This window comes from Haliotis cracherodii, unplaced genomic scaffold (assembly GCF_022045235.1).
Source record: "Haliotis cracherodii isolate W230 unplaced genomic scaffold, xgHalCrac1.p SCAF_28, whole genome shotgun sequence".
In the NCBI taxonomy this organism is placed as follows: Eukaryota; Metazoa; Mollusca; class Gastropoda; order Lepetellida; family Haliotidae; genus Haliotis; species Haliotis cracherodii.
The window spans coordinates 2563752-2590526 of record NW_027266284.1 but is presented as its reverse complement, the minus strand read 5'-3'; the positions used below and the strand labels follow the sequence as shown (position 1 = coordinate 2590526).

The 26775-nt window shown below is 43.5% G+C and overlaps 1 protein-coding gene across 3 annotated transcripts; it reads left to right on the top strand.

Annotated features, from left to right (window-relative positions):
• The first annotated feature begins 777 nt into the window (after positions 1–777).
• On the top strand, positions 778–20365 carry LOC139473366 (polypeptide N-acetylgalactosaminyltransferase 13-like). Of its 3 annotated transcripts, none has more exons than XM_071255909.1 (12): positions 778–865; positions 7901–8641; positions 8780–8933; positions 10265–10431; positions 11825–11989; positions 12866–13076; positions 13329–13446; positions 14008–14199; positions 15979–16107; positions 18383–18478; positions 18703–18852; positions 19704–20364. In XM_071255909.1, the coding sequence occupies exons 2-12, from the start codon at positions 7978–7980 to the stop codon at positions 19854–19856; spliced, it is 2199 nt and encodes a 732-aa protein (XP_071112010.1). In that variant the 5' UTR covers positions 778–865; positions 7901–7977; the 3' UTR covers positions 19857–20364. The 3 variants fall into 3 exon arrangements, with proteins under 3 accessions (XP_071112010.1, XP_071112013.1, XP_071112011.1); XM_071255910.1 differs by lacking the exon at positions 778–865 and adding an exon at positions 3361–3476; XM_071255912.1 differs by lacking the exon at positions 15979–16107 and having other exon boundaries at positions 19704–20365.
• The last annotated feature ends 6410 nt before the right edge of the window (positions 20366–26775 follow it).

Sequence of the window (26775 nt, the reverse complement as noted above, 5' to 3'; positions counted from 1 at the left end):
GCTGCTCATCCCCATACACAAGCCACACACACAGTCATCCTCACACACACAGACACTCTCTCCTATACACACACGCACGCACACACACAGACACCCACCCACCAAGACACACACACACACACTCTCTCTCTCTCTCTCTCCTATACACAGACGCACCCAAGACACAGACACACACCAACACACACGCCACGCTCACACATATACTATTTATAAATATACATCAATATACTGATTTTCATCCAAATAGAGTGTATCAGAAAAGGACAGTGTTAATTGAAGTTATTATTTCATTTTAGGAACAGAATAGGACTAAATATGTCATACACATTGAAGATAGACTCATGGAACACACCACTGCGCACACGGGTTAACTGTATCAATACCCTCATATTGTATATTGTCGTTTTGTCATCTAATCCACATTCAATAGGGTAAATACTCACTTACGCATTTACCTGCCAGTCAATATGATCCTAGGCTAGCAAACGTATGTTACCTAAACCGCTAGCAAAGTCAAATATGATCACGAACGGGTATTGAGGGAAGAATACAAACCGTTTAAGGAAGTTCATATTATTGATAAAGACATTGATCAATGTTAAATTATCACATCACACCTGTTACCTGCTGCCGTTGCTACATTGTCTGTCGTCGCCGCCGCCGCCGCCACCTTCACATGGACGCCTTTAAACGTGAGGCCCCAGGCTCTCGTTAAACAACTGTTACCTGAGTGCTGCATCCGGAGCCCCTCACCGTCACCTTGATGACGTGCTTGTATCAAGTGACTTGTAGTGCAGATGCTCTCCGTGGATAAACAGAAACCCGACTTATTCGCACAAGGACAGAAGATGTTGACATTCAGAAGGTATGCTGTGATTGGTCAGTTCTATGATATATGCCAGCCTTGACTAACAATATATGAAGATCATATTTGATTGCCAACTTTTTTGTATGTTAGACATTTCCACTACGAGAAGTTGGTATCTATTATCATGTTAATTACCAATCAATATCAAGCGATGGATTTAAACATGTTTCCAAGTTGTAATCCATTTGTATGGAACAAACACATGATGCTCCGGATATTTCCCTTCTTGGTTCATAGTGGATAGTAGTAACCAAGTTATACACTGCTAGATGAGCACACAATACAGAAACTATGTGACCTGTTGCTCCAGTGGTTCTCATCATTATCCAGACTGTCCCCTGTGGTCTAGTGGTAGAGCGTGCGTCCTCAGAGCGGACAGTCCGAGAATCGATCCCCGAACGCGTCATACCAAAATACGTTAAAAAATGGTAGTTGTTGTTACGCTACCTGGCGCTCGGCATTAAGGGGCTAAATAAAGGACTGGTCGGCTCGGAGTCAGTATACTGTGTCTGCGTGGGGTATTCATGTTAAAACTGCGGCATGGTATCTCAGTGGACTGGCTCTAAAAAAATCGACATTAGTCCTGACTAGTACATGCAGACACACGCACGCACGCACGCACGCACGCACGCACCCCCCCCCCCCCCCGCACACACACACACACATACACGTGCATGCACGCTATATGTGGTGCAACAATCTTGAACGCAATGTTAAATAGTGACGAATAGGTGTTTGTGTTGGCATTTCCTTTTCGTTATCTTAAATATTTTGATACTTGGTTGGTTGGTTGGTTTGTTGTTTAACGCCGCATTCAGCAATATTCCAGCTATATGACGGTAGTCTGTAAATAATCGAGTCTGGACCAGGCAATCCAGTGATTGATATCATGAGCATCGATCCACGCAATTGGGACCGATGACATGCATCAACCAAGTCAGCGAGCCTGACCACCCGATCCCGTTAGTCGGTCTGAAGGTCAATCAGACATCCTGCCAATCCAATGAAACCAAAACAGTTTTTGAAATAGGAATTATTTTGTTAGCGTAAATGAGTGAACAGGGTTTAACGCCCGTGTGTGTTGTTTTATCACGTTGTGTCTTGGTGAAGAGTCCTTTACCACGTTGTGTCATGGTGGAGAGCCCTGTACCACGTTGTGTCACGGTGAAGAGCACTTTACCACGTTGTGCCATGGTGAACAGTCCTTTACCACGTTGTGCCATGGTGAACAGTCCTTTACCACGTTGTGCCATGGTGAACAGTCCTTTACCACGTTGTGCCATGGTGAACAGTCCTTTACCACGTTGTGCCATGGTGAACAGTCCTTTACCACGTTGTGCCATGGTGAACAGTCCTTTACCACGTTGTGCCATGGTGAACAGTCCTTTACCACGTTGTGCCATGGTGAACAGTCCTTTACCACGTTGTGCCATGGTGAACAGTCCTTTACCACGTTGTGCCATGGTGAACAATCCTTTACCACGTTGTGCCATGGTGAACAGTCCTTTACCACGTTGTGCCATGGTGAACAGTCCTTTATCACGTTGTGCCATGGTGAACAGTCCTTTACCACGTTGTGCCATGGTGAACAATCCTTTACCACGTTGTGCCATGGTGAACAGTCCTTTACCACGTTGGTGAATGGTGCCGGCAAACCGAGAATAATAATCAGTACAGATATGGGATCCAAACACACGACCACTCAGGCTTGACGACTACCAACCCCGTACACACACTGTAGAGCCCCACGAGATGGTTCCTACCCCACACTCGCCACATAATTACCTCACTGACCCCATGCATGTTTGTGGTCACCCCAGTTCACCACGCAGTGTCCATGTTGTCCAAGTGTCAGCTCAGTTGCGCGTGTTAGATCGTAGGTAGGACTAAACTGAAAGAACCGATCCAGCAACATTGCAGATCACCGTGACGCCAACCATTGTCCCGAGTCAATATACTGATAAACACCTTATATTGGAGTCTTATGTGATGGTATATACACTTATGGGAATCTTAAATATATTGATAAGTTGGCGTGCTGGTCCACAGTGCAATATCAAACATTCTGCAAACACCCTTGTACAGATATTTATTGTATCATTACATGATATAAACACGTATCAAACATTGGTGTGGGATATGAAGCACGATGTATGCGGTATGCCTGGCACCCGTGTAGGAGGTAGACATGGTACATGTGCTCTACCTTGTGAGATGGTGGTAGCGCAGGCACACGATACAGTGGCCACCAGGATGCCATCTTCTCTACACACACAACATCTGACGTAGTAAAGGTTTTAGGATATTCTGACATGTCTGTGGGTATGTTAAAGTCAAAGGACAAATCTATCCAATGATGACTTTCCTCGTCTACAGTCAGACGGAAGTGGCCGTAGTATTGTCCAGTCAGGCAACAGGCGCCGGCAGTACGACATGGTGTTCATCTACATCGATAACAACATCGATTGTTGTAACACATGGCGGCGGAAACAACTTCATGCGAATATTATGTGGTGTTGTAGCGGTGCTTATACCCCATGCCGTGTAGCTCATTATTTCAGTTGAATCACATCATCAATAACTGAGTTGCACACAGTTGAAAGGAAAGGTAGGTCTCATACAAAACATGCTATATCTCTAGAACTGATCAACCACCATCAGCTTTTAATAATTTCGACTCTCGTCGTTGCCGCAAGAATGATACAAGTTGCGCCCCTCCCCCCATCACGTGGGGGGTCTAGCTGTGGGGGTAACGTATACGTATACGTCAGGTGGACACACATATTGTATAGCTACTGTTGTGGATCACTATAACCTTGGCTGGCACATCGTATACGTGGCACAGGTAGGGTCAGAGACTGCTTGCTGTATAGTGATGTGTATGTATGGAAGATGGAACACACGTGCACACTGCTAGTGATTGCACATTTCAGAAATAGAGCTATACATATATAGTGGCCTGTTTAGTACTTTGTACTGTGGTGACCGTCCCACCTCGCGTGAAGAGATACTTTAGATCGAAATTGACCGCCCATGTATAAAACATGGCGTTTCCGTTATATTCAAAACGTTACATATCCTTAATATAGGCCATAGTTCGGTGACATACATTTTATATTTATATATAAAACATTGTCTTGTGTTTTGCACAATACATTCGCAACAAGAGTTTCGCATGGTCATTAACCCTGTCCCAGACAGCTTATTACGACCAAAATTCGAAATCAGGTGAATTATATATTTAATTCTTAATTGTTTCTCATGACAATTCCAAACTGACTTGGTAGGGAGTGAATTTGTTCTCACTCGAGGAAGACATGAGTCGAATGTATCACGTCACATGTTTTCGACACGCCACCTCCACCTCACTGTGACCAGGGCAGGACCCCCTGCCAGTCTGTCTCACTATGAATGGTACAGTCTGTGCTTCATGATGAAACCCAATTAAAAGAAGAAAAATGTATTTTGTTTTCTCAACAGTGATTAAGAATAGAAAATTGTTTGAAAACATGATGAAAACCAAGAAATAAATTTTACAAGGCTTTCAAAAATATTCCAACAATATCAATAGAAGGGGGACCACACATTGTAACCGTTGGGGAAGACGAATCCGGGTCTTTGGCGTGACGAGTGAACACTTTAAGATTTAAGATTCAAATCGAATGAAATTATTTATTTAGTCTCTCCATCATATGAATTGTAATCAAATTTCATAGATGAAAGCTGGAATAAAAATGAAAAATAGTTTTAAAAAAATATACACAGAAATGTATAAAAGTACATAAAAAATAACGTGTGTTATATCCTAACTGCACACCAATTCACGTAATTTGACGGTATATGACTCTCCAACATCTTCACGAACGGGCAACCAAACGTGTTTTTTGTCCCAGCCACAATATCTGGGAAAGCTTGACGACATCAGGTCCAGTAAAACTTGGGGATGGGCCCCAAACAAGCGTGGACCATGAATAAGATGTATCGGCCTGACGAAGAGCACAAACTGATTAGGTCGTATATACGTACAGTTGTTATGTACCTCAAATCAAGTATTTAGTATTCTTTAAGGAAGACTCAGTTGGTGTAAGGTGTTCGCTGGAAGCTAGCTTAGTATAATAGGTCGGCATGTGTGTGCAGGGTACTCGGGAACAACTACAACACGCCTTGGGTACTGCGGCAGGCAGATAGGTAAATATTGAGTAAACGGATATAGAAACAGCGTATATCAAGCAGATTTATATGTTGTGTGTTATTAGAGTTGAGACTTTTTGTTCATGTGCTGTGAACAGCCTCGGTGGTCTAGTGGATAGAGGGTATTCCCGGAGAGCGTAAGGTCGGTTGTTCGATCTCTTGCCGCGTCATTCTAAAAGGAGGTACTTGTTGTTACGCTGCCTGGAGCCTCTTCACCTCTTGAACTCGTTGTCCACCTCTTAACAATGGAAAAGGAAGGACCCCATTCCACATGTCTGGCTGCTGGAGTTTCAATGGGAGATATATTTGATGACAGCGCAGTAGTCAATTTTGTCCATTTTCATCAACAGAGAATAACCAGTCACTTTGATGCCTGCAGAAACATGCTGGCTTATCGTGTATTTGGTTGCCTGTAAGCTTGGGAAGTATCCTTCGTAGTTCGGCTCAGAACATTGCAGCCATCCATCTTTTGTAGCAGCTGGTCCGTGAGAAGTTTTTTTTTCTTCTCAACAACAACTTTTGTGACGAACGAAACTTATTTTTTAATTTTTAGAGAATACATTATATGCGACAACGAATTACTGATTATCTTTTCCCGAGTTAATTAAGTTGTCAATATCAGACCTTCTGGGAGAGGCATTCGATAATAATTTATGGTCCGCAATTCCCTGTAGGTTAATAATACACATATTAAAGGAAAAAGTAATTGTTCTTCATATAAAATTCAATAAAAATAAATCTTTTCTAAAGTTAAACAATGCATCTTGCAAAACATTTTCATTAAGACGTCTCCACCTCATGGTCGGATTCACAATTTGCATGTGCATGTCAATGCAAGGCGCACAATTTGGATGTGTGCTTGTAAGTTGGGAACAATGCTACTCACACACGTGTTTTTTTTAATGTGAACAGCACTCAAAGATTGTTTTGCTATCAGGTGCTCATAAAACACACACTTTTGTTTAACCGTAAATAAGTCTTGCGCAATGCCACGGCCTGCCGAAAATCAACGTCTACGCGCCGTGGGTATGCTGCAAACAGGAGTGGCGCAAAATGAAGTTGCCAGACATTTTAATGTTCATAGAAACACAGCGTCATATCTATGGATACATTATTTGGTGCTTCTACGGAATCCATACCAAACTGCTACATTAACAGCTCGGACAATTCCTGGGTTGAGACCAATTTGTGGCGGAGCTCATCGCAACCTTTTGATAGAGCAAAACATCCGGCCAACGATACACCCAGGCACCGCCAGGGCATCTAAGGTTCAGAAGACAAGACTGGAGCTGTATGTTGTTCACAGATTAGTCAAGGTTTCATCTGGACAGCTCTGATGGTCGTGCAAGGGTCTGCAGGAGTTCAGAGGGACGTTTTATAGACGCTTGCGTTGCCGGGGTGGATATGTTTTGTTTGTTTGTTGTTTAACGCCGCACTCAGCAATTTTCCAGCTGTATGACGGCGGTCTGTAAATAATCGAGTCTGGACCAGACAATCATGAGTGTCGATCCACGCAATTGGGATACTATGACATGCATCAACCAAGTCAGCGAACCTGACCACCGACCCCGTTAGTCGCCTTTTACGACAAGCATAGGGTGGATGTATAATGGTAAGTGGTGGCATCACATCTCACCAGTGTTGATGGCAATTTGAATGGCGTACGCTACCGGGACGACATCGTTCAAGATCTTGTTCTACCTTTTGTGTTCACGCAAAGGCAGGGACGTAACATTACGTTGAAGAAAGTTAATGCTCACGCAAAGACAGGGACGTAACATTACGTTGAAGAAGGTTAATGCTCACGCAAAGACAGGGACGTAACATTACGTTGAAGAAGGTTAATGCTCACGCAAAGACAGGGACGTAACATTACGCTGAAGAAGGATAATGCTCACGCAAATGTTGTACGTGTTGTAACAGACATTCTGAGGTGGCATAACGTTAATATACTGACATGGCCTTTTCTTCAGACCTCTTTCACATAGATCATGTTCTGCCCTTTCTGTAAATGCAGGGACGTAACGTCACATTGCAGCAGGTTAATGCCCGCACTAATGTTGCACGTGTTGTAACAGACTTTGATATGGCTGGAATATTACTAAAAGTGGCGTAAAGCCAAACTCACTCACTCACATACAACGTATGTGATATAATGAATAATGGATGGATTTCAATTATTTGCGACAATGACCTAATATTACCTCACGTAGTTTAACGTGCAAACAGTCTAAACAACGGAGAAAGTAAATTAATTAGGGGATGTGTTTTTAATCTAGAGTTGTGTTACCGGCAGAGCATGGCAAAATCAAACACGAGCTTGAGTGGTGTTAGCGAATTAATGGGTGAAGCAGCATAAGTCTAAACTTTTGAGCAGGTTATTACAGGAACCACAACTCTACAGAAAAATACGTGTTTGAATATTGATGTTTGAAAAGTACAGACATTGTTCGAAATAAGCACCTGCCCGTAGGCCCGTGGCATATAGATCTTGTGTCTGGCCCGTAGTTTCAAAGTTGCATGGGTCCTTATGGCCTGCAGTAAATTAACGTGTCGATATATTTGTCACAATAAGCTGCATTTTTTATAATGCGGGCCTGAGGAGTTTAGTCAGGGCCTGCAGCTTCTGAAGTCTGAGGGTCCTGATGGCAACCTGACATTCTTTGTTATGAGGATGAAGTAATTTCACACAGATACTTGAATCGGCCGTGAAATCATGTTTGAATCAGAGTTTCTTTGTGTGATTTTAAACTCCTGATTTAACAATCAGAATCGTGTAATCCAAATTCATGGCAGGATACTGCTTGAAGACTAGAATCTGATGTAATATTTACTTTTCAGATGAAACTTCAGACATTCCTTACAGTTGGCTATTCCCAGGTGCTGTGACTGTTGGCAGAGCCAGCGTGTAACCAACCATGCGGACAGGGAGACAGGAACGACCTACCAGGTGTTTCTTCCGGTTCCTCTGCCTCGTGCTTGTGTTCTGGTTTCTGGTATTCCTGCAGTACATTATAGTTGACGAGTGGTACCCGCACACGGGCACTGACAATCACAGGCATTTTAGTGGCGCTGTCAACATTAATCCACACGGTCTGCCAAATGACCATCTCCTAAGGGTGGAAGATGTCCGTGACAAACTCAAGTTACATAGGAAAGTTCCCCCCGACGGTCACGTGCCTAAGGGAGACAATTCTGACAGTGACCACCATTTTGAAAAGTTACGCAGGCAAGGTTTCCCAAATGACCATCTCCCAAGGGTTGACAAGTCAGACAATGGCCTAAATATTAATAAGGTGGGCGGAGAAGGTCTCCCCAAAGCAAATCGCCCAGTAAAGGTTCTTGAGAAAGATCGCAAGAGTGATGCTGTAAAAAATATTGTAGAGTTCATCCAGGAAAAGATGGCAACGTCAGATTCTCCAAACAAGGCCTACAACAAAACACTAGCGCCTGTGAGAGAAGTTAAAGACAAGAATTTGACGTCAACTTCCAACATTGACTACCATGCTCGCAGCCGGGATGAAGCTGAAGTGAAGAGGATACTAAATACAATAGCCCCACTGGCCCACGTGAAAGCCCCAGGTGATTCTGCTCTTCCTTTATATCTTTGTCAATTTGTTAGTGTTCTGTAAAGGCATGCATTTTAGAATAGTCTGCGCTGAAGGTGAAACATATGTCGTTAATGCGTTCTATATCCATATCATGTATTGTGTTATTAAGGTGAGTTTGGCAGGGCGGTGCAAGTCCATGTGGAGAGTCTGTCCAAAGAGGAGAAAATCAAGATGGAGGAAGGCTTTAACAGAACCGGATTCAACCTGCACGTCAGCGATCTCATCTCCCTCCGTCGCCGAGTCCCAGATCTCAGGCCGGCTGGGTGAGTGTTTGTTGTCACTCTACCCTAGGATAGTTCCAGCCGCCTCAGCTCAAATGGTCATCGACCAGTCAATACGATCAAGCTGGTACGACAGTCTTATGCTGACAAATGCCTTACCCATATCAGATTGTATTCAAATTTGTGTGACCCAAGGAAAGTTTCTCTCGATACACTCCTCTAGCCCCCAATATCTGCCACGATTATGTATCTAGGCCCTCTATATCCGTCGTGACTATCTATCTGGTCCCTCTACATCTGCCTCTAGTATGTATCTAGCCCCTCTATATCTGTCTCTACTGTGTATCTAGCCCCTCTATATCTGCCTCTACTATGTATCTAGCCCCTCTATATCTGCCTCTACTATATATCTAGACCCTCTATATCTGCCTCTACTATGTATCTAGACCCTCTAGATCTGCCTCTACTATGTATCTAGACCCTCTATATCTGCCTCTACTATGTATCTAGCCCCTCTATATATGCCTCTACTATGTATCTAGCCCCTCTATACCTGCCTCTACTATGTATCTATCCCCTCTATATCTGCCTCTACTTTGTATCTAGCCCCTCTATATCTGCCTCTACTGTGTATCTAGCCCCTCTATATCTGCCTCTACTGTGTATCTTGCTCCTTTATATCTGCCTTTACTATGTATCTAGGCCCTTTGTATCTGCTTCTGGTATGTATCTAGCCCCTCTATATCTGCATCTACTATGTATCTAGCCCCTCCATATCTGGCTCTACTATGTATCTAGACCCTCTTTATCCGCCTCTACTTTGTATCTAGCCCCTCTATATCTGCCTCTCCTATGTATCTAGCCCCTCTATATCTGCCTCTACTATGTATCTAGCCCCTCTATATCTGCCTCTCCTATGTATCTAGCCCCTCTATATCTGCCTCTACTTTGTATCTAGCCCCTCTATATCTGCCTCTCCTATGTATCTAGCCCCTCTATATCTGCCTCTACTATGTATCTTGCCCCTCTATATCTGCCTCTACTATGTGTCTAGCCCCTCTATATCTGCCTCTACTATGTATCTTGCTCCTTTATATCTGCCTCTACTGTGTATCTAGCTCCTCTATATCTGCCTCTACTTTGTATCTAGCCCCTCTATATCTGCCTCTACTATGTATCTAGCCCCTCTATATCTGCCTCGACTATGTATCTCGCTCAAGTAGGACTTACACCTTGCCGGAGTTTGGGACTCGACGAACAGCTTGTTTTTCCTACATGTTAAAGTAAAGAAAGGGACGATTTATGCCTGTAAAGATATTACATTAATTAATAATGATATTATATTATCATTATTCTGCATCCAATGTCCCCAGGTGCCGGGGGATATTGTACCCAGACGACCTGCCTGCCACCAGCATCATCATCTGCTTCCACAACGAGGCTTGGTCCACTCTCATCAGGACAGTGTTCAGCGTCCTCGACAATACACCACAACATCTCCTACAAGAAGTCATCCTCGTGGACGATGCCTCTGACCACCGTGAGATCATCACATGCATATACTTCACGTATTTCACTTACTTGACGAACCATTGCTCGACAATAATAGTTCTGAGCATCTTATCCATCACATGATGCTGTCCCTAACAATACATGGAACTCATTCAGAGCCTGCATCCCTGCCCTAATTCACAAACCTCGGTTTTCAGTTGTAAAGATCGTTAGTCGTTGAACAATTACGTGAAACAACTACTATGCATTAGTACACATAAAGCGATTACACATTTATTGTTTTAACTGAATCTGGTTCTTCTCCTTACATCGCTATGACCACCCACCCCAAATAAATGCCAATAAATGTCACGTGGTTCATGAAGGGGTACAATTAAGGAATATGCCGCCCAAATGAATAGTTGCACACAATTGTATGCTTGAAGCTGGCCAATCACAAACTACAGTTGCGAAACACTTTGAAAAATCTCAAGTGTGATAAACCGACTGATGGAACGATGTCGGCAAACGGGTGGGGTTAAGATTAGGGTGGAATGGGGGGAGGCCTAGAAAGACTACTCCCAGGCAGGATCGATATGGCCGCACCATTCCTTTGATGAACGGATTCATTTCTGCAGCAGAACTGAGGGACAACTTCAGGGCTGAAAATTGCGGACCTGAAATCAAGAGAAATCTTTCTAGAGAAATGTGTCTGACTGTGGCACACGGGCGCCACAGTGAGCACAGTAGTTTGGAGGTCACCAACGGCGACATTGGAGATACACCATGTTTTCTGATGAATCGTGTTTGGAGACGGCATGGAGAGAAGTACAACCCGGCAGCAGTCCAAGAGCACGATCGTTACGGAAGTGACAGCATCATGGTCCCACGACAGCCGGACGGATCTGATGATAGTGCGAGAGGACATGACCGGCCAACTTTATGTGGACCATTTCTTATGTTCCGTTGTCGTACCATTTAGCCAATGCGTAGGTCACAACTGTGTTCCAGGATGACAACGCACATCCTCACAGAGCTCGTGATGCAGTCAACTGTCTCAGACTCCAAGGTTATACAACACTGTCTTGGCCAGCCAAATCTCCAGACCGATTGAACACTTCTTGGATATACTGGGCCGAAGGGTTCGCAAACGACCTCAGCTTGTACAGGCCTTACAAGAAGACTAAGATTACCATGGGAGAAAAGTTGATACCCAATATTTCCGGAAGATGTCGTGCCTGCATCGATGCTCACGAGGCATGGACCAGAAATTGAATGTGCTTTGCACATTGAATTCCACAACGTCATTTCTTTACATAGCATTTCTCAATATATGTGGGGGTTCTCTTTACTATTGTTCCTAGTATACATAGAATATTGTGACTTACTGAAGAATAATGACGTTTGCGTTCAAATAAGTCTAGCTGTTTTTCTCTCCCCAGCGTCACTAGGTTCCTCGCTGGAGGAGTACCTTCGCCCGCTGCCCAAGGTGAAGCTAGTGAGGGCCTCCTCTAGAGTGGGCTTGATAGGGGCCCGACTACTGGGCGTGGCCGCCGCTACTGCCCCCGTCCTCACCTTCCTTGACTCACACGTGGAGTGTATGAAAGGTAGGGGCCTGTGGTCGAGTGTATGAAAGGTGGGGAAATGTAGTGGAGTGTATGAAAGGTAGGGGCATGTGGTCGAGTGTATGAAAGGTGGGGAAATGTAGTGGAGTGTATGAAAGATAGGGGCATGTGGTCGAGTGTATGAAAGGTGGGGAAATGTAGTGGAGTGTATGAAAGGTAGGGTCATATAGTCGAGTGTATGAAAGGTAGGGAAATGTAGTGGAGTGTATGAAAGGTAGGGGCATGTGGTCGAGTGTATGAAAGGTGGGGAAATGTAGTGGAGTGTATGAAAGGTAGGGGCATGTGGTCGAGTGCATGAAAGGTGGGGAAATGTAGTGGAGTGTATGAAAGGTAGGGGCATGTGGTCGAGTGTATGAAAGGTGGGGAAATGTAGTGGAGTGTATGAAAGGTAGGGGCATATAGTCGAGTGTATGAAAGGTGGGGGAATGTAGTGGAGTGTATGAAAGGTAGGGGCATATAGTCGAGTGTATGAAAGGTGGGGAAATGTGGTGGAGTGTCTGAAAGGTAGGGGCATATAGTCGAGTGTAGGAAGGGTTGGGACAAGAACTAGAGTGTCTGAAAGTTACATGCAGGAAGATCTAGAGTTTGCTTGTATTGACAAGGTCATGTTCATGTCACGGCACCACTAGTTTTCCAGGTTGCGTGTAACTGGATGAGGGCAAAAGTATCTCAAATTACAAATTCACCTTCCGCAGATGAGAACAGCCTTCAGCAACTTTTTTATGAAGAGACATTGGATGTTAATACACTTTGAATTCCTAGTATTAGTCTGTTCGTGGCATATACCAATGTTTGTCATCGCATCGCTTCTAATGGATGACACTTCATGTTATAATGAAGAACTTGTTACTGTTGAAGACTGGCTACAACCAATGCTGCATCGTATTAAGGACGATGAATTCACTGTTACCTACCCCGTCATCAACGGCATCGACAACAAGGACTTCAACATCTACCAAGTAGAAGTGTACTACCACGGTCTGTTCAACTGGGTGGATCTGACCTACTTCCCCAGTCCACTCACACTAAGTATGATGAGGAAACGGAAGTCAACTACAGCGCCGATCATGTAAGTATATTTGACTGTGCATAGAGGATGCTGCAGTGCAGATAGTTGTCAACATCAATCCTATTTATTCTTCTTGAGCAGCCTTCTCCTCAATTTAAACCGAAACTTCAATCAATCTGTTTGTAAATCTGTCTTCTCCAGTACATTGGTCTGATGGTCCCACAATGCAATACATTGTCTCGGTAGTGTCCCCGTGGACTTCAGGATGTACCTTGTTTGATAAGCACCTATATCTCCCCTCTGCCCTCCCAGGTCACCCACAATGCCTGGCGGGATATTCAGCATCAGCAGACGATACTTCCATCTTCTCGGGGGCTACGACCCCGGACTCAAAGTATGGGGCGGGGAAAACATTGAACTGTCTTTCAAGGTATGTACAAAGCAGACGAGGACGTACTTAACATGGACTTATAAATCGGTCAGGAATAGTGACCATTCTTTTGGACGTTACTTGTTTATTTCGTAATTACCTCTTAGAACGTTTTATTTTTTCTTAGTAAGACCTAATCTAAAATCGAAGACAATAAATGAAACTTTTTCATTATGTAAGACGGGAATCGAACCTCCTGATCAGTAGTCAGACACTCCAACCATTATACCACAGAACTGGTTGAATGCACGGTTCATTAGAAGGTCCCATGTTTGGCGAATATGTCTTGGCCAGTTATATTTTACGAGCGTTCCTTTAGACTGTTGTAACGCATTTTTATACATACTATGCAACACATATTAATAAATGTTGTTTCAACGGTTCATATGCTATATATATAAAACAGCAGTCACCTCGCTAGTCCAACTCACGCCCTCAGCCTCACAGGCTCGGCCACTGCACCCCTCAGGGTTAACTGTACCAACCCCAAACACCGGAGTCGTGTTTTATCCTGTAATACACTCACTGTAGCTGGCCTGGCGCGGCGTCACTCTGTTGCAGACGTGGATGTGTAACGGCACAGTGGAGCTGCTGCCCTGTTCCCACTTGGCGCACATCTTCCGCACGACCAACCCTAATCTGGGTAAAGATGCCTTCAGGACAGTACTGAACAACGCTATGAGGGTGGCGTACGTGTGGATGGATGAGTATAAATACCTGTTCTTCCATAACGTCGTCAGCAATCACGTTACGGTGAGTAGTTTCATACCAATCAGAGCATCTAGTGATATATAGCATTTTCCCCACACATATGAACACCGGGGTGATATTCTAGACATATATAGCATTTTCTTTACACATATAAACACCAGGGTGATATTCTAGAGATATATAGCATTTTCTTTACACATATAAACACCAGGGTGATATTCTAGAGATATATAGCATTTTCTTCACACATATAAACACCAGGGTGATATTCTAGAGATATATAGCATTTACTTTACACATATAAACACCAGGGTGATATTCTAGAGATATATAGCATTTTCGTTACACATATAAACACCAGGGTGATATTCTAGACATATATAGCATTTTCTTTGCACATATAAACACCAGGGTGATATTCTAGACATATATAGCATTTTCTTTGCACATATGAACACCAGGGTGATATTCTAGAGATATATCACATTTTCTTTACACATATAAACACCAGGGTGATATTCTACACATATATAACAATTTCTTTACACATATGAACACCAGGGTGATATTCTAGAGATATATAACATTTTCTTTACACATATAAACACCAGGGTGATATTCTAGAGATATATAACATTTTCTTTATACATATAAACACCAGGGTGATATTCTAGAGATATATAACATTTTCTTTACACATATAAACACCCGGGTGATATTCTAGAGATATATAACATTTTCTTTACACATATAAACACCAGGGTGATATTCTAGAGATATATAACATTTTCTTTACACATATAAACACCAGGGTGATATTCTAGAGATATATAACATTTTCTTTACACATATAAACACCAGGGTGATAATCTAGAGATATATAACATTTTCTTTACACATATAAACACCAGGGTGATATTCTAGAGATATATATCAAATGACGTTAATCAAGAAATATTCCAACTTGTGTTGAGCTGTTATGTACTGAAAGGTTCTTTGATCAATGTTGTCACATGTGACATTTTGTCAAGGTAAGATACCCTGTGAAGATAAGAAGTGAGAAGTAAGAGGTTGTGTGGAGTTTTTTCTCAGATCTTTGAGATATCTTATCTGGTTTTCATGAGATTGCGTATCGGAGTAAGAGACCTGTTATTAATGTTTGTTTGTTGTTTAACGCCGCACTATTTCAGCTATATGAGGGCGGTCTGTAAATAATCGAATCTGCACCAGACAATCCACTGATTGACATCATGAGCATCGAGCTACGCAGTTGGGATACGATGACATGATTTCATCCAACCTGACCACCCAATCCCGTTAGTCGCCTAATACAACAAGCATGAGTTGCTGAAGACCAATTCTAATTTTCATGAGATTGCAACACTGGGGAACAACAAAACATGGCGCCCGTGTAAGGCTATTGTAGCTCCTATACTGTAACATACACGTACAACAGTTGTAGCTCCTGGTGAAAACGTAATTTGTCAGGTGCCAGAAGTACAAACCAACTTACAAGTGTCTTTATCCTCCCTTGCCGAGACAAGCCGTATGAGCTGATGTAGAGACGAGCTTTTCGATCATCCATTCATCATTTGGCATTACCAAGTTCTCGGAAACCGCAGGGGCAATACTCCTCCAACTCGAGCTTGTTGTAACCCTTTTATAAACTACGTCACACCCAGCATTCAATATAACACCTTTTTTCTGTCAACTCCTCGATGAGCGACAGTACGCACGGCTCAGGTTCCTAATTTCACACCTGTTGGGGTGTTTTTCTCACATTCATTTCAAAATTTATTATTTAATAAATTTTACTTTAAGCCGCAGTTTGGGGATGTTTCTGGACGGGTTTTGCTCCGGAAGAAGTTGCAGTGTAAATCCTTTCATTGGTATATGAAGGAAGTGGCCACCGACCTGTATGCTCCTATCTCGGCAGTCGCACTCAACAAGGTGAGGTATATAGTAGAATCTCTCCTCTACAACCTGTCCGATACACATGACGTATAGTAGGATCTTTCCTCTACACTTAGGCCTATACACATGACGTATGGTAGGATATCTCCTATACACCGTGGCTAATACACATGACGTATAGGATCTCTCCTCTTCACACAGCCGATAGACATGACGTATAGTAGGATCTCCTCTACACACAGGCCGCTACACATGACGTATAGTAGGATCTCCTCTACACATAGACCGCTACACATGACATATAGTAGGATCTCCTCCACACATAGGCCGCTACACATGACATATAGTAGGATCTCCTCTACACATAGGCCGCTACACATGACGTGTAGTAGAATCTCCTCTACACACAGGGCGATACACATGGTCATATAGTAGGACTCCTCTACACACAGGGTGATACACATGGCATACAGTAGAATCTCCTCTACACACAGGGCGATACACATGACATATGGTAGGACTCCTCTATACACAGGCCGATACACATGACATATAGTAGGATCTCCTCTACACACAGGGCGATACACATGACATATAGTAGGACTCCTCTACACACTGGCCGATACACATGACATATAGTAGGATCTCCTCTACACACAGGGCGATACACATGACGTATAGTAGGATCTCCTCTACACATAGACCGCTACACATGACATATAGTAGGATCTCCTCCACACATAGGCCGCTACACATGACATATAGTAGGATCTCCTCTACACATAGGCCGCTACACATGACGTGTAGTAGAATCTCCTCTACACACAGGGCGATACACATGGTCATATAGTAGGACTCCTCTACACACAGGGTGATACACATGGCATACAGTAGAATCTCCTCTACACACAGGGCGATACACATGACATATGGTAGGACTCCTCTATACACAGGCCGATACACATGACATATAGTAGGATCTCCTCTACACACAGGGCGATACACATGACATATAGTAGGACTCCTCTACACACTGGCCGATACACATGACATATAGTAGGATCTCCTCTACACACAGGGCGATACACATGACATATAGTATGATCTCCTCTACACACAGGCCGCTACACATGACATATAGTAGGACTCCTCTACACACAGGGCGATACACATGACATATAGTATGATCTCCTCTACACACAGGCCGCTACACATGACGTATAGTAGGATCTCCTCTACACATAGGGCGATACACATGACATATAGTAGGACTCCTCTACACACTGGCCGATACACATGACATATAGTAGGACTCCTCTACACACAGGGCGATACACATGACATATAGTAGGACTCCTCTACACACAGGGCGATACACATGACATATAGTAGGACTCCTGTACACACAGGGCGATACACATGGCATATAGTAGGACTCCTCTACACACTGGCCGAGACACATGACATATAGTAGGACTCCTCTACACACTGGCCGAGACACATGACATATAGTAGGACTCCTCTACACACTGGCCGAGACACATGACATATAGTAGGACTCCTCTACACACAGGGCGATACACATGGCATACAGTAGAATCTCCTCTACACACAGGGCGATACACATGACATATGGTAGGACTCCTCTACACACAGGGCGATACACATGACATATAGTAGGACTCCTCTACACACAGGGCGATACACATGACATATAGTAGGACTCCTCTACACACAGGGCGATACACATGACATATAGTAGGACTCCTCTACACACAGGGCGATACACATGACATATAGTAGATCTCCTCCCACACACAGGCAGATACACATTACATATGTCCATGTGAGCGTAGTCAATTTTATTGCTCGTTATGACCTGCACGTGCACAACATGTGTACACCCTCTCTACCTGTAACAAACCAAATATGTCTGCCCAAATTATGTGCACCGCCTTCTTGTCTCCAACGCGATTTGTGAGTTGGACCAACTTTTCTGGATTACCAGTGTGTATTCACTGGTTACGTTCCTTGATTGGACATTGAACACTGTCTGTAATAGGTCATTGAACACTGTCTGTAACAGGTCATTGAACACTGTCTGTAACAGGTCATTGAACACTGTCTGTAACATGTCAATGAACACTGTCTGTAACAGGTCCTACACCAGGACGCATTGTCCGTGTAGAGCAATGTATTCCAGGAGCCATTGGTTGACAAGAGGAACTGGAAAACAAGGATTATAGTCGGTACCTTGTAACGGATTTAATTAATTGCCAGTGCGATGAGTGACGGAGACTTTGATTTGCAGATAGTGAACGTGAAGTTCGATAACTACTGCCTGACGCATTCCATCTACTACCCAAAGGTGTGGTGTGGGCCCTGCGACAACTTTATCCATCAGCAGGTTAGTCATATAGATAACAACTGCTCAACAATGTATGCATAGTATTGCCATTTGTCCGTTTGTGATTTTATAAAAGGAAGCAGATTCTGAACCTTACGAAAAAGCTTCGCGTCTTTTCCGGTACAAGTAAGGGTCCTGGCGACCTGCATTGCCCCGGACAGAGGGGCCCTTCATCACAGGTAGCATCAATGTGTAAACTCACTTCTGTGATGCTTGTCTTTCAGAAAGTCTGGTATTTAGACAACGGTCAGTTGTTGGCTGGCGTTCTTTGGAGGGAGAAACCATGGATGTGCCTCGTGGCTAACTCGACAGAACTGGTCATGTCAGAAAGGTGTGACGCCATCAAACAACGCCGACAGTGGACATACACACACGTGCGTACTCAGATGTTCATTGCGGTGATTTTACCACAGCCAACGTTCACATATGGTCGCACTCGGTATCAGCCGTGTTTCAAAGCCTGGACGCCATGCATGGAAAGGGCAATGTTGCACGTGCAGAGAGATATATAAAATAACAGCGTTATGCTGAAAGATGATGTTACGTTCTAGATGAATCTGTCGTTAACAACATTAATTACAACAGAATTGTTGCTGTGACCCGACTTGCCAATCAGGTACAGTTATTCTACGAAGGCATAGTATGAGAGAGTATGACCTGTTTGTCCACTTTACCTACGAGACCACATGCCTGTAATACACTAGGATGTAAGAAGTACACGTCATTGCATGATAACTATACGTGGAGAAATTTTATTTAAGGCTCTTGATATTTATTTGATTTTCTGCATTTTGTTTGAATGTTTAATTTGATAGTATTTTGAAATGTACTGTGTCTTTATGTAAATGGTTTAGTTAATATCTACGAGAACTGATGTTATTCAAACCCCTTTCATCATACACATATATATCTGTTAGATCTCTCAGTTTAAATGGATGGCCATTAATAAATCCCCATGTCTTACAGTGATAATTGAGAACCATACAACCACTACAATATCTTGATTTTGTCCACTTTTAATTTGCGCAGTAAACCTTGTATTGACATAACATCTACCTGGAATGTCTGACTTTAGATTTCTACCAGTGTATAGGTTTATGTACAGTACACCACAACTATACTGATGTAGTCTGTAGCGCTCCCCCAAGTCACGGCACTCCCGTGTGTGACAGATCCCTCGTAAATGTGAAAACTAATGTAAACTTGTGTTGTGCTGTCATTGCAGGAGAATACCATTCTGAACACTTTACATAAGAAGTGTATAGAGTTGATCCCTGGGAAGCCCCTGGTCCTGACCGAATGTACCGGAGTCCGGTCCCAGAAGTGGGTGCTCCAACAACCGTCCTACAAACTCGTTACACACCCAATAAGGCGCTAGCCGACTCCATGTTACAATCAGTCAATGTCATTCACTTAGGCAATTTACAAAATTCTCGAATATTTCAGGCATTTTACAAATTGACTGAAAAATCTGTCTTTTTATTAAAACATCCCATTGGACTAATTATGCTAGTATTTGAAGCAAGAAATTCTTTTAATCCTATTTTTTCTATCACTGGTGGATTAAATTAACGATAAAACATCTTTTCATCATACATACATACAGCATACATAGACAGATTTTTCAGTATTTTTAAAAAATAGTTATGCGCTTTATCAATTATCTAAGTGAAAGTTGAGAGTGGTCCGTCTTATCGGAGGAAAGGCTTGTATACCTTGACACTGGCGGTGCATGTCAGTTATTCATAAAGCAATAGATATATATGTACACACAAGAGTAAATATGAAGTATATAAGTGCGATGGATCGTGTGTATACGTGTATATATTAACTTAATGGTTGAATGTCTTGTTTTGTAGTGTAGTGCAACTTTATTTAAAATAACAATAAAGACGTTTTACTACAATGAAATTTCACATTGGTTTTGTTGTTAAATGAAGGGTATAGCTATCGTCTGCATGACCATCTTTCAAAGTGGACGATTGTGTGACATAGTCCAGAGCCATACAGGCACAGAGGGCACATCTCTTGCCAAATTGGAAGTTCCAGGCCGAGGCAAGCTTAGATTATATCCTTGATCCTTTTCGCAGGTGTAGTAAATTACACACGGGGAGGTGGAATTGTTTGCCAACCACATCGTACAGAGATACAGTGGTTGAATGATCCATCGACCAAATCGTACCAAGGTACATTGGTTGAATGGTTCAACAACCAGATCCTACATAGATACTGTGGTTGAATGGTCCATCCACCCTACCGTACATAGGTACAGCGGTTGAATGGTTCACCCACCACATCGCACATAGGTGCATTGGTTGAATAATCCACCCACCACATCTTACATAGGTCGAGTGGTGGTTGAATTGTCCCCCCACCACATCTTACATAGGTCGAGTGGTGGTTGAATTGTCCCCCCACCACATCTTACATAGGTGCAGTGGTTGAATGGTCCACCCGCCACATCCTGCGTAGATATGGTAGATGAATGGTTCACACCCCACATCCTGCATAGATACGGTAGTTAAATAGTTCATCCACCACATCCTACATAGATACTGTAGTTAAATGGTCCACCCACCACATCCTGCATAGATACGGTAGTTGAATGTTTCAAACCCCACATCCTGCAAAGATACGGTAGTTGAATGGTTCCCCCACCACATCCTGCATAGATACGGTAGTTGAATGGTTCACACCCCACATCCTGCACAGATACGGTAGTTGAATGGTTCACACCCCACATCCTGCACAGATACGATAGTTGAATGGTTCACACCCCACATCCTGCACAGTGACGGTAGTTGAATGGTTCACCCACCACATCCTGCATAGATACGGTAGTTGAATGGTTCACACCCCACATCCTGCACAGTGACGGTAGTTGAATGGTTCACACCCCACATCCTGCACAGATACGATAGTTGAATGGTTCACACCCCACATCCTGCACAGATACGATAGTTGAATGGTTCACACCCCACATCCTGCACAGTGACGGTAGTTGAAAGGTTCACACCCCACACCCTGCACAGATACGGTAGTTGAATGGTTCACATCTCACATCCTGCACAGTTACAGTGGCTGAATGGTTCACCCACCACATCCTACATAGATACGGTTGTTGAATAGTTCACATCCCGCATCCTGCACAGTGACGGTAGTTGAATGGTCCAACCACCACATCCTACATACATGTGTGTAGATACGTTAGTTGAATGGTTCACACGCCACATCCTGCATAGATATGGTGGTTGAATGGTTCACACCCAACATCCTACATAGATACGGTGGTTGAATGGTTCACACCCAACATCCTACACAGTTACGGTGGTTGAATGGTCCGCCCACCACATCCTACATAGATACGGTAGTTGAATGGTTCACACCCCACATCCTGCATAGATACGGTAGTTGAATGGTTCACATCTCACATCCTGCACAGTTACAGTGGCTGAATGGTTCACCACATCCGAAATAGATACGGTAGTTGAATGGTTCACACCCCACATCCTATATAGATACGGTGGTTGATTGGTTCACACCCCACATCCTGCACAGATACGGTGGTTGAATGGTCCACCCACCACATCCTGCATAGATATGGTAGTTGAATGGTCTACCCACCACATCCTACATAGATACGGTAGTTGAATGGTCCACCCACCACATCCTACACAGATACGGTAGTTGAATGGTCCACCCATAACATCCTACATAGATACGGTAGTTGAATGTTTCACACCCCACATCCTGCACAGATACGTTGGTTGAATGGTTAACCCACCACATCCTACATAGATACGGTAGTTGAATGGCCCACCCACCTCATCCTGCATAGAAACTGTGATTGAATGGTTCCCCCAGGACATCCTGCACAGTTACGGTGGTTGAATGGTTCCCCCACCATATCCTGCACAGTTACGGTAGTTGAATGGTCCACCCATAACATCCTGCATAGATATGGTAGTTGAATGTTTCACACCCCACATCCTGCACAGATACGGTGGTTGAATGGTTCACCCACCACATCCTACATAGAAACGGTGGTTGAATGGTTCCCCCACGACATCCTGCACAGTTACGGTAGTTGAATGGTTCCCCCACCACATCCTGCACAGTTACGGTAGTTGAATGGTTCACACTCGACATCCTGCACAGATACGGTGGTTGAATGGTTCAACCAACACGTCGTACATAGGTACGGTAGTTGAATGGTTCAACCAACACATCCTGCACAGAGACGGTGGTTGAATGGTTCAACCAACACATCCTGCATAGATACGCGGGTTTAATGGTTTAACCAACACGTCGTACATAGGTACGGTAGTTGAATGGTTCAACCAACACATCCTGCATAGATACGCGGGTTTAATGGTTTAACCAACACGTCGTACATAGGTACGGTAGTTGAATGGTTCAACCAACACATCCTGCATAGATACGCGGGTTTAATGGTTCAACCAACACGTCGTACATAGGTACGGTAGTTGAATGGTTCAACCAACACGTCGTACATAGGTACGGTAGTTGAATGGTTCAACCAACACGTCGTACATAGGTACGGTAGTTGAATGGTTCAACCAACACGTCGTACATAGGTACGGTACTTGAATTGTTCAACCAACACATCCTGCATAGATACGGTGGTTGAATGGTTTAACCAACACGTCGTACATAGGTACGGTAGTTGAATGGTTCAACCAACACATCCTGCATAGAGACGGTAGTTGAATGGTTCAACCAACACGTCGTACATAGGTACGGTAGTTGAATGGTTCAACCAACACGTCGTACATAGGTACGGTAGTTGAATGGTTTAACCAACACGTCGTACATAGGTACGGTAGTTGAATGGTTTAACCAACACGTCGTACATAGGTACGGTAGTTGAATGGTTTAACCAACACGTCGTACATAGGTACGGTAGTTGAATGGTTCAACCAACACATCCTGCATAGATACGCGGGTTTAATGGTTTAACCAACACGTCGTACATAGGTACGGTGGTTGAATGGTTTAACCAACACGTCGTACATAGGTACGGTAGTTGAATGGTTTAACCAACACGTCGTGCATAGGTACGGTGGTTGAATGGTTTAACCAACACGTCGTACATAGGTACGGTGGTTGAATGGTTTAACCAACACATCCTGCATAGAGACGGTGGTTGAATGGTTCAACCAACACATCCTGCATAGATACGCGGGTTTAATGGTTCAACCAACACGTCGTACATAGGTACGGTGGTTGAATGGTTTAACCAACACGTCGTACATAGGTACGGTAGTTGAATGGTTTAACCAACACGTCGTACATAGGTACGGTGGTTGAATGGTTTAACCAACACGTCGTACATAGGTACGGTAGTTGAATGGTTCAACCAACACATCCTGCATAGATACGCGGGTTTAATGGTTCAACCAACACGTCGTACATAGGTACGGTAGTTGAATGGTTCAACCAACACGTCGTACATAGGTACACTGGTTGAAATCCGGCGGGATATTGTTGCGATATTGATATACTGCCACAACATGCGATTCTTTTGCACATTTTCTATAGACATATGTTCGTATTGTTTGTCTTAAAACAAATAAGGTTAATATGCTGTGATCGAATTCAAAACATTCAGATATATAATCTCAGCGGATTTTTAGGACATGCGCGAAACTGTAAAAGTATGTTGTGGAAAGGTCTTAAGACAAAAACCAAGAACGTAATATTAATAATTCCCATTCGAATTTCACACTAAATGCAATAAATCAAGATGCATTGGTCTAAATTCCACGACAGGACCAAACATCAAAACACGCCCCAAACCATTTAATGTGTATGTTATTTCATTCAAAACAAATAATCATACATGCAAGTATGGCAAAACGCCCACTCCCCCCTCCAAAATCATCTTTGGCTTAGTTTTTTCAGATCAAGTGTACACTAATCACGACATAAGCTCATTTTAACTTAGTTCAGGTAAACACAACCGGTGGAAAACGAGAGTCTCGTGACGTCTGGGGATGTTTTCAATGGAATGGCGATCATGCAGGTAAGACACCATGGACCTAGATGTTATTACAGAGTTGTTGACTGTTTGACGGACAATAGCTAATGTACCACGCTGTAAATATACATTCACTTTTATTATTACATAGCGTAGACGTCATCCTACAGTAACGTTCTTAAGGAACGTTGCAAAAACGCCGTCAAAGTTTTTGTGTGGTTAATACATATGAACACAAACCGGCAATGAAACATTTCTTAAACCATGAACACGTTTAGTCAAAGCGTGTCCCACCATACTACAGTCAGACCGGGAAAAGAGTAAATGCTGCGGACATTCTAGTTGCTATCGTCCACTAAATACGAGTGCAGCCATGTTAAAGTGAACGCTTATACTTTGGATAAATGTCCTGGTATCAATCGAATAAACATTTGTACTTTTCTTACTGGTAGATTTTCAACAAACCGTGAACATAACCTTCCCGCATTTTGCGGCTAGCGCTGAACATGCATAGTGCTGACAACTGTGGAACACCTGGGCACAGTGGATGTTGTAGGAGTGTGTGCATCCATTACACATGGGAATAAAGCCTGACCTCACGAGTGGGAAAAAACTGTTTTCTCTTGTAGTCATAACACCTGACCTCCTCACTACAGCAGGGAAGTACTGTATACAATTTCAGCGGGCGTTAAACAGAGGAAGTGTACTATCCCGTAAAAGTCACGTTTCCTTCGCTACCTGGAGATTCACTCGAGGATTACGACATTAAGCCCATGTCAACTCGATGTACTGACAAGCACAGTTTCCGTGTTTCCTAAATGCAATGGCAGGGTTAGTAAAGTTCATTGGACAGTTCATTTGCCGATATCTTTTATGTATGTAATGGTGGACATGTAAGCGATAGGAGGAACGCCCGGACTGTGAAGGGACACACATGTGGTGGAGTGTATGAAAGGTAGGGACGTGTCGTGGAGTGTATGAAAGGTAGGGACGTGTCGTGGAGTGTATGAAAGGTAGGGACGTGTCGTGGAGTGTATGAAAGGTAGGGACGTGTCGTGGAGTGTATGAAAGGTAGGGACGTGTCGTGGAGTGTATGAAAGGTAGGGACGTGTCGTGGAGTGTATGAAAGGTAGGGGCGTGTCGTGGAGTGTATGAAAGGTAGGGACATGTCGTGGAGTGTATGAAACTTGGGACGTGTCGTGGAGTGTATGAAACGTGGGGACTCGAGAGGATTGCGTGAAAGGCAGGGACATATGTCTTCCTGTTTACACCGGGGACAATATGTGCTAGACTATGTCAGTAAAATGTAACATAATATTATATAGTAATAGAACAATAATTATGTCCTTCATCAAATCCAGAATTTATTTACAGTGGTATCCCATGATTTGTTTGTTGTTTAACGCCGCACTTTGCAAGATTCCAGCTATATGACAGCGGTCTGTTAATAATGAATCTGGACCAGACAATCCAGTGATTGAGATCATGAGCATCGACCCACGCAATTGGGATACGGATACATGCATCAACCAAGTCAGCGAGCCTGACCACCCGAAACCATTAGTCGCCTCTTACGACAAGCATAGTTCCATTTTATGGCAAGCATGAGATGCCGAAGACCTATTCTACCCCGGATCTTCACGGGTGGGCATCCCATGAGGCTAGCACACGGTAACTCAGTTATATACAATACAGTTCCACCTAGGGTATTCATAGTGCCCTTGTCTTAAATGCTCTAAATAAAAGTGTTTGTTTATATGTTCTAGCTAATGCCAAAATTAAGCATTTATGTTCCAAATAGATACTGAACGAAGACGTGATACAAAACATTTTAATCGAAATAGAGGGGGAAAAGAGTCCGTCCCTGGATGCTATAAAGGTGAGACAACACTGATAGAGTCAGCGACCAGTTCACGTGGTAGGGGATTTATTGCAGTGCGTGACACGGTCATTGAGTTCTAGGGATCGAGATATCACTGTATAGTGAGTGAGTGAGCGTATGAGTAAGATTTTATGCCGCGTTTAGCAATATTCCAGCAATATCACAGCGGGGATCAGACATGGGCTCACACGTTGTGCCCAGGTGGTTGATCGAACCGGGTCGTCGGTGTGACGAGCGAACACTTAACCACCAGGCTACTCCACCACCCTCGCTGTGTTGAGATGGGTACGCCCAATAATGTAACGCCACGATTGGTGACGGTGGCAGCGAGCGGACGTTTTCAGCGTCAAATTACACATATTTAGCGGTTGTAACATTCGATATGCACAGATATTCAGCTGCAGTGTGTAGACG